The following is a 9356-nucleotide window of genomic DNA, read 5'->3' on the forward strand; positions in this document are numbered from 1 at the left end:
CTTGCTCCAGACGGTTCTCTTCAATTATATACTTGGAGCTTAGGAGACACCTGCAGACCCAGTGGACTCTGTGCAGTGGCCGTGGCCAAAGACCTGGGGACTTCAGTCTGCAGCCCCCTCGTCAGCTGCCACCCACCAGATCCCAGGAACCCTTCTCTCCACCAGCCGCTGGCAGGCCCCATGGATAAGGGTACTAGGGTCTTGACACCCATCACGGGGTTCGCCTACCTGCCTCCACCAACCCAGGACCCAATTCCATGGTGTCACCTGCGATAGTCAGCCCTGGTCTGCAGGCAGCAGCCACCACTGAGCCACCCCGCCAGAGCTACAGCCCTCATGAGTGGGGCTGGAACTCCCTGTCCTCCCATGGTTAACACCCCCGCCTCCACTGACCATGAGCCCCGAAGGCGCCAGCAGGTCCAGGAGGGAGGTTAAATACAGGGTTGCACATTGACTACCCACAGTGGCACATCCCCCAACCCTAGACCCCCTCCGCCTGGACCCCAAAGCCTGCACTTCCTCCAGGAGCAGAGGCCTGACTTCAACAAGCAGCAGGCGACGAGGGACCGAGCATGGCCTGAGGCAGGCAAGGGCTGACCACCACCGTCCCACTCGGGGCTCTGCATCTAGAGGCATGGCTTTGGCCTAGGAGCCCTCAGGGATGTGGTTCAGGCCCCCTTGCAACCCTACCACCCGGACAAGATCCCTGACTTGCCAGAGGGCCTGCAGGAGGTGAGCTTCCTCCCCCAGGGCTGCCCAAGTTGGTGCCCTGCTTTCTTCTCTCAGCCCCAACTCTCGCTTGCTCGCCACAGTAACGCGCAGCCCACTGTTTCCTGGACTTGGCCACTCGTGGGAGCAGGACAGGTGGCTGCTCTTATTGTGGGATCTGAGCAGAGAAAGCGGGTTTGCAGGGAGAGATTAAACACACACAGAGATCTCAGGCCAAAGGGTCATCACTCCAAGGCCCTTGATGTTTAAGAGCCGTTTCTGGTTCTTCTCTGATGCTTGGCCGACTCTCCATTCTTGCCCTGAGGTTTCATCAGGCAGCCTTAAAACAAGCCCCTTTAACTGGCCAGGCTGGCTTGAACTGATCTCTGTTGCTTGCTGCCAGAGTCCTAATGCAGAGAAACAGAGAGCTATTTCTGTCAAACCGCAGATGGAAGGCAGAGAAGGGCACTTCTGGCATCGTCCCACATAACCCGCTCAGTTACTCAAAAAGGATCTGGTCTCACGTGGGTCAGAGAGACCTGAGGCCAAGCTGCCTGGGTTCCTTCTGGCTCCAGTACCACAAGTGTGACCGCGCCTCAGTTCCAGGTCCCTCGCCCGCCAAACGGGGTGGTACAGAGCCCTACAGCAGTCTGAGACCGCAGCCCTCTGCTGGCACCTGCACTCCGATAGGAGGGCTCCCTCCACCCATACCCTGCCTACAGCTTGGACTCAGCTCCTGCTTTCTTTGGGGGGTTTGGAATTGGGTCTGTGCCAGGCAGAGGGTGCCGTGCAACCCACCCTCCAAGGAAACCCAGGACACTGTCTGAGGAGCCTCCACGTGGCCATGACCATGGGCAGGACTCAAAGCTGTGCCTGTCCCTCTACCCTTTCTGGCCTTGTACCCTTTCTACATGAGTCTCAGCTGTGCATGCAATCACATGCTGAGTCCTCATAACTCTCAGCGAGTCACTAAGCCTGGGGAGGTCTCAAGGACTCCACCCCATGGGTAGCAACAGTCCTTCCGCACAGGACTCAGGTCAGGATGACACGGGGGATGTGCCTAAAGCATACAAAAGCCAGTTCATATTAGCTTTGTGGAAAATGGGCCTAAGCTTGCAGTAAAACTTGAGATAACCCCTATAAAAAAACTGCTTTGTAAAGAGTAAGGAATCACACTCATAAAAAGTGGCATTCTTGCTTTTCAATTGCAGGTGTTTTAATTATACATCACGGCTAATAATTTTTTCCTAAAGCTGAAATAGGAGGTTATACTGTTCTGCCTAATAAAATATGGACAGCTTAAAAAGTGCTTCTGAGAATCTGCATCCTTAGCTGCGGAAGGGGATGGAGCAGGAGCCCTGTCTCCCAAGGCCTGCGGTCCTGCTTGGGGGAGGCAGGGCGGAAGAGGTGGCTGTGAGTGCGCAGGCGCAGCCAGGGCGGCACCGGCAGAGGATCAGTCCCAGGGACTGACCCAGCCAGAGGCCCGCCCACCCTCGAGTCACTTCACTCTGGCCTCCTCTTCCAGGATGGCCTTCTCCGCACTCCTGAACTTCTTCAGCTCCACGACCAGTTCCCAGTACTTGAGATACAGCCACATGAGCCTCCCATTCTGGCGCCTGTCGGTGTTCCAGACGTCACCACAGTACGTGTCATGCTTGAATATGTCAACCAGGCCAGCCGCCACCCCCAGGTCCACAGCTACTGGGTCCGTGGATGCTCGGACCAGCCAGCTCTTCTCTAGCTCCAGCCGGCGGCGGCGTGGGAGCAGGAGGCTGCAGTAAATGCCCTGCCTCTCAGTGAGGGCACCTTCCAGCTCCCGCAGCAGGAGCCGGGCCCTCCGCTGCCAGTCCTCCTCCCTGTCCAGGCAGCTCAGGTAGGCCCTCCGCAGGGGCTGTGCATTCTCCCGCAGGACCCGCGCCCGTTCCTGCTCCAGAAGCTTCCTTTCCTCCACCATCTTGCGCCCCTGAGAGATGAGGGCTTCTCGGTAACTAGTCGTCCTATTCTGTTCCTTTTCAAGCTCCAGGGACAACTGGGCCACAGCACGCCGACTCTCTGAGATTGTGGCCTGGTACTTGGCTTCGAGGTCCCGCTGGAAGGCAGCTGTTCTCTGACGACACGCTTCCCTCTCAGCTTCTATTTCTTTCTGGGACTCCCTAGACCAAATCCAACCTGCACAAATGAGTTGGGGGAGGAAAACACACGTAATGAAACATCAGAGCACAAGTTCTATAATCTTTAAAGAAAACATAAAGCTGCTAAGAACAGCATTTCAATAAAATCTTAAGTCCTGAGAGGTACGAGTAAGATAGCATTTCGTATGAAACTACATAATACACAAAGTTCTTAACTTAAAAATCAGATAAGGGCTCCCAAAGACAAGCACGGGACGGCTGCAGAGAATCTGCCTTTCAGCCTCTGAGTTTTTGAGGCTGAGAAAATCTACCACTGCTTTCTTTTGCTCCCAAGCCCATCACCGTTTGTCTGCTCTGGGCACAGAGCTCTCACGTACCACTGGCAAGGTTTAAGAATGAACGTGGGTGAGTATGCTTCAAATACTCTCAGCCAGGTTATTGCAGAACTAAGTTCCAAGTGTGTTCAGCTTTGCCTGCTCATCAGAAGTAAACAGCTGAAGCCCAAGATGTTTGCTTATGTTCCGACAGGGACCACATAAATAAGGAGCTAGGAGTTCAGCCTCAAGACAAGATGAGGCCCCACCATAACCTCACAAACACGGGACAGAAGAGTGCGGAGAGCTGGGGTGGGTAACACCCCGCTTTGCCTCACAAAGTGAGGAGCCACCAGGCACCTGCAGCGTGGAGAAGGCCAAGGTCAGAGAACGGGAGTCTGACGACCACAAAGCCTGGGGCCAGCAGGTGCCTGGCCCTGGGTGTTGTTGCCAACTTGTCCCCATCCCACCAACAATAAGAGGAAGATGGTGTGACGCCTCCACTGGTATAGGATACACTCCTGCCCAGTAATTTCATCAATGTGGGGGCAGCCACGCTGGGTCCTGGCTTTTCACAGTGACAACTCGTCCGGCCAGTACTTGCGAGAAGCAGCAGGGATCTGAGCCCCTTGGAAAACAGCAGGATTGCTCAGCAAACCTTCAAAGGCACCAAGAGGACCACTTAAAGCATCATTTTACACCCAGCCCTCCAAACGCAGCCAGGGGGCTCACACATTTCTCTCCCACTTCCTCTGCCTCCCTGGTGTCCACTCCCCAGTGGAAACTGCTGGAGTGTCCATCAACCGTCGGTTCTCTTTCTGCTCTTGATGGTCCCTCCCCATCAACACCAAGGCGGTGTCCTTGCTGTGCGGCCTGTCCCCTGGTCCCGACGTCACTGTCACCCATGAGGACAGCACTTCCAGGTGCCTCAGAGCCGCCTTCATTCTACAACCATGAGACCAAGTGCACCCTTCCTCACTTAAACAGCCTCCAGTCCCTAAAGCTGAGGGGTGGGGCAGGACAGAGCTAGCCCTGCTGTACCAACCCACTCCAACTCCAATGCCTCAAACATGGAGCCAGCGGAGGCTGATTCATAACATGGCACACACCTGACATGGGAGCACAGAACATAGCTCATCAGGAGGGCCTCCAGAAAGAGGAGGCGACTGGGCAGCTATGGAGACCAAAGTGCAGGATGGAATGGTAGGTGGACACCCTAATTCTGGTCTGGGAGTCCTGCCTCATGACTCTGCAGACACAACTTGGTGGAGCCTCAGTTTCAGAAGGCACATGAAAGAGCTGGGAGTCCTGCTTTTGGGAAAATGGAACACAAGTACTCTCTCCTATTCTTCTTGCTAAGAACAATAAAGCACCCGGACGCTGTACGTAGAACTAACACAAGACGCCCATGGAGGGCGGACAGGAGCAGGCAGGCCGGCGAGGGACCTTGGCACCCAAGGACACCGTGGCAGTGGGTCCCCTGGGGCTTCATTTTGCCTTGTGGTCCCAGATTTGAAGCTGAAATGCCACAGCTAACATTTACTTAATGGTGAAAAGACCGACTGCTTTCCTCCAAGATCAGGAACTATTCAGCAATCCTGGAGGTTCCAGACAATGCAAGAAAGGGTTAGAAAGGAAGACAGAAAACCTGTCTCGCACCTCACAGAAAAATTACTTCCAAATGGATCATGCACTCCACGTAAAACGCAGAGCTAACACTGCAGGGAAGACACAAGAGAGAACCTTCTGGACCCAGGGCCAGGCTAAGAGTCCCCACACTCGGTATATGAAAGCATGAGCCATCAAAGGAAATACTGATAAGCTGGACTTTATCAAAGCGAAAACTTCTGCTTCATGGAAAACTCTGTTAAGAGGCTACAGGCTGGGAGAAGATACCTGAAAACCAGACAGCCAACTAAGTACTAGAAGCTAGAACACAGTAAAAACTGTCCAAACTCAACATGAAAAAACAATCTGATCAGAAAACAGCCAAAAGACAGGAACAGACACTTCAAGAAAGCAGGTAAACCAATGCAAGTAAGTGTGAAAAGATGTCCAGCATCATCAGTCATCAGGGAAATGAGGTCAAAACCACATGGGGTGTCACTGCACGCCCGCAAGAACAGGCAAGGGCAGTGGTGACCACACCAGGAGAGGGGGGAACCCAAGAGACCGGACGAGAGAGCAAAATGGTTCAGCCACTCTGGGGAACATCTGTCACTTTCTCAAAAAACTGAACATTGACTCCCAAGGAGGCTGATGAGCAGGCGGGTTCTGTGATTCAGGGATCTGCAGCCCAACTCCAGCCCTAAGGGCGCTGCTGTTTACAAACTAGCCTGCTAGCTTGCAAAACCCTACCTAACACCCAGAGAGGCTGCCTGTGGCTAGGGCGATGAACTGCTGAGTGACACCACTTACTCAGGTAATAATTAGCTAGTTTTGAGGCTGGGAAAGGCCCAACGGGACTTGTTTTTCCGACTCTCTGGCTTTTACAGCTTGTCTGGTGTGAACAGGACGCCGTGGTTATCAAGCCTTCCCGGGAGCCCTGAAGAATAGACACCAAGCGGGAAAGGGGGAGGCTGACTGCTGCCAAGCCCTCGGCCACAGCAGCGTCCCCAGTAGTGGCGCCTGAGGGGACTCAGGGTAGGGAAGAACAGGACACTGGCCCTGGGCAGCTCAGGTGCACATCGCAGGAGTGATTTCAATGAGCCCAGATGCCTGCGTCTTTCCGTGCGTGGAAGAGTGCTATGTATTTTACACATTGTATTAATGTATTAACACACTGATCGCCACATCACCCAAATCTGGGTGACAGCTGTGCTTCCTCAGGCACACCAGATCCACAGCGTTAACTCAAGATGCCTGGTTTTCTTTAATTAACAGTAATCTTTAATGTTCCAACCACCTGGTCTTTGTTAACTGTTGAGCAAACTCCTACACATCCTGGCTCCTCCCCTCCCTCTTGGGAGTGGTCCCTCAGAGCATCTGAGAGGCTGCCTCCTCGGGCCTGAAGTCCTCAGAAAGTCTGCCCAATGAAACCACCCTCAACTTTCAGGCTGTGCATTTCTTTTCAGGCGATGATGGTAATCAGCACATTTGAGGTTCCTGCCTGCTTGTCGTTTTGAAATGATACTTTCTGTCCCTCAGAAGGGTTGAAGAATGTTGTACTTTTTCGTCTCGGTTATCTTGCTCAGGGTAATGTGATCAGAGAAAACTTCTAAACTTTGCATTCTTGTATGGATTCTCCAAAAATGTGTTATTACAAGGTTAAGAAATTATATGGAAGACATGAGGGTTAAGTAGCCCCCAGCACAGTCTGAAAGTCACGGCAGACAAATGGAGTGATAAATGCTACTCTTGTCAGCCTCCACTTTCTCGGCTCCAACCTGTGGGAGCCACTCCATGCGTCACGCAACAGAGGGGAGCTCTTGCTGGTCTTCCTCCCAAGTTTTCAGTTTCTCATACTCTTAAGTGCCAACCCAGAACCATGGGAGGTGATACGGGGTAGCAGAATATGCCACCCTCACTATGTCTCTTTGGCATAAGGGTTACTTAAGACTGGTTATTTTCTAAGAAACAGCAGTCATGGGAGAAACTTGGAAAACCAAGCAGGCGTTATCCTTTCGTAAGGAACACTTAAAGTTACAAGGGAGACCTCCATTTGTAAGGGTGTCTCCCTGGCTGAAGCAGGAAGAGGCTGACCAAATCTCTGGAACTCTTACCAAAGGAGAAGGCTGCATAACCACCCCACCCTTGAATACTGCACTTTTCCTGGTCATCTCTGGTAACTAACTCTCCACCCTGAAACCCTCTTTTGTCTTCAGTGGGGGATGGTATGCAGGGTGAGGGCTTATGCCCTTCTGGTGAGTTACTCAGTTTTCCTGGGTCTCTCCTACCTGTACATGTTAACAACTTCTGTTTGATTTTCTCCTGTTAGTCTGTCTCATGTCAATTTAATTCTTGCACCAGCCAGAAGAACTCAAAGTGTAGAAAAAAATTTCTTTCTCCCTGACAATAACAAAATATAAAACTAACTCCTGCACATCAGGATATTTATCGGGTGGCAGGGACATAAACTAAGAACTGGAATAATTACGACTGACTGGCGACTGGTAATTTCCCCAGAGTAGACAAAGTCAGTTCAAAGCAGAGAGTTTCTGGCCTGAGCAGAAGTTTCACAGATGAAGCCTCCCGAAGACCAATTTCCTAAACATCACACAGACATCCAAAACAGCTTTTCTTTTCTGCCTGTTTTATTCTTCCTCATAGGTCCTCTTAGGGCAGCTGAAGCAAGGGAGCCCCTTCAGAGCAAAGACGCCGTAAAAGGGTGCAAGCAGTTACTCAACTCACTCCACATGAAATGCCTCCAAATGTCCTGTCTTATTTACCCCTCACAGTGCATGCAGATGACTGGCGGTCAGAGTGGCCAAGGCTCAGAGGGCTAAGTACTTTGCTAAGATACACGTCTGTGATAAAACAAGGCTGTGCACATGCATCTGTGTCAACAAAGACTGCTGTCCAAAACTCCAGTCACAAAAGGGTCAAGCCATCAGCTGCAGCAGCCGCTGACCTATAAGTTCAGCCTGAAAGGCATTTGGGACGAAGGCACTCTGTGTTCTGGATGCATAGGACCCTGCACAGTTAAGACGCACAACTAAGGAAGACTCTCAGTGACCTTCCCTTCAGAGGTAAGCACTAAAATCATTAACTTGCGATACCTGGATTGTTTTGTGACAACTGGTAATCTTTTACCAAGAGGTACGCTTCCCAGCTAAAACATTCACCTGTATCCCAGCTCCTCCCCGGCCTCTTCAGAGCTGTTCCTAAGAACTGTCTGAGAGGCTCCCTCCTGGGCTATACTCCTCAGTAAGACCCTGAATAACACTCAACTTGCAGCTCTCACTTTGGGCATTCCCCCCACCACCCCCAGTCAACAGTTGTCAGGTTCCAAAGCCCAAGATGTTTCGGCTCCACACTTTCAGCCCAGAAAAGTGAAATGTCAGGAAAACCATGACTTACGAAAAGCAGCCAGCCCCAGCATCGGCACCAACAGGGCATAATTCCATCTGCTTCCATCACCACCATCAGCCCTGGAATTAGGCCGGATATTCCAATTTGGAGGGTTATTTAAGTTATTCATGGAGATACACCTTGAAGTAAATAATAACGCACCTTGAAGTAAATAATTAACCATACAAAATGAGTAAAATAACACTGGTCACAATTATGACATCTACATGGCTCATGAGTCCTTTTTCCCTTCCAAAATTTTTAGATCTAGGTATGTGCTTCACAGCACTGAGCCCTATGGGATTAAAAGGAGAAAAAAAAACAAGATTTCAGGCAAAAGCCGCTCACAAACCGTAGGGGAGAGAGATGTGTCTCAAATAACTGAAATACAAATAGAACAAGGTGAATATATGTAAAAGGAACCCAATTCAGCTTTTAAAAACTCTTAATGGGCTTTTCAATAAATACCTGTTAAACACCTAAAGACATAAAATTCTAATTGGCAATAAAGAGACGACCACAAAAAAAAGTTTCAGGACTTACTGTTAAGGAGCTTGTAGCGAGCACGGAATAAAAAACTCAGAGGATGAAAAGCACTAAAGCGTGGAACCCCAAGAGGGTAGGTCTGGGAGCAGCTTTCCTTCCCCTCGAACCCCATAAACTACAGGGTCCGGACCCTCCCCCCCGACCCCGCAACCTACGGGGTCCTCCTCCGGAGACGCACAACCCTAGAGCAGCGGAACCCGGCACGCACCGGGCGCCGCGCAGTTAACCCCCGAACGTCGGCCCCGGGGGCGGCCCGTCCAGAACCTGCTCGGCACAGTAACTCCCGCTCCGTCCCGGAGGAAAAAGCGGGCGGAGACCACGTACCAGCGAGCACTGGTTCATTTCAAAAACTCCAGTAAACTCAACAAAAACCAAACACCGTGTGGACAGGAGGAGAAACCAGGCGAGTCCGTGAAGACGCCTGACCCCCGACTCGGCCCGGCCCCGCGGGCCCAGACCTCCGGGACACCGACCTACCCCGAGTGGGGAGCTCCGGACCTTGTCCCGGGCGCCGCCGTCTGCGGGTCGTCTCTGCGCAGGCGCGCCGTCGCCCGTTGACCCCGGGCGCGGGGATGTTAAGAACCCGGCGCTGCGATGTGCGCAGGCGCGCCGCTCCTCCCCCACCTGCCCCGCGGCCAACCCCGCG

The 9356-nt window shown here is 52.2% G+C and overlaps 1 protein-coding gene across 5 annotated transcripts; it reads right to left on the bottom strand.

Annotated features, from left to right (window-relative positions):
- Positions 1 to 1899: 1899 nt before the first annotated feature.
- CCDC127 (coiled-coil domain containing 127) lies at positions 1900 to 9264 on the bottom strand. Of its 5 annotated transcripts, none has more exons than XM_010995458.3 (3): positions 9188 to 9264; positions 8174 to 8304; positions 1900 to 2877 (listed from the first exon to the last, which is right to left on the bottom strand). In XM_010995458.3, the coding sequence occupies exons 2-3, from the start codon at positions 8292 to 8294 to the stop codon at positions 2207 to 2209; spliced, it is 792 nt and encodes a 263-aa protein (XP_010993760.1). In that variant the 5' UTR covers positions 8295 to 8304; positions 9188 to 9264; the 3' UTR covers positions 1900 to 2206. The 5 variants fall into 5 exon arrangements, with proteins under 5 accessions (XP_010993760.1, XP_031298338.1, XP_010993764.1 ...); XM_031442478.2 differs by having other exon boundaries at positions 9184 to 9240; XM_010995462.3 differs by having other exon boundaries at positions 9209 to 9238.
- Positions 9265 to 9356: the final 92 nt, after the last annotated feature.

Source organism: Camelus dromedarius, chromosome 3 (genome assembly GCF_036321535.1).
Source record: "Camelus dromedarius isolate mCamDro1 chromosome 3, mCamDro1.pat, whole genome shotgun sequence".
Lineage (NCBI taxonomy): Eukaryota > Metazoa > Chordata > Mammalia > Artiodactyla > Camelidae > Camelus > Camelus dromedarius.

Excerpts from the sequence above, each read along its gene's own strand:
- CCDC127 (XM_010995458.3), bottom strand. The coding sequence starts at position 8,294 with ATGAATAACTTAAATAACCCTCCAAATTGGAATATCCGGCCTAATTCC. Across the intron at positions 2,878-8,173 it reads GCTGGGGCTGGCTGCTTTTC|GTTGGATTTGGTCTAGGGAG; the intron begins GTAAGTCATGGT and ends TCATTTGTGCAG.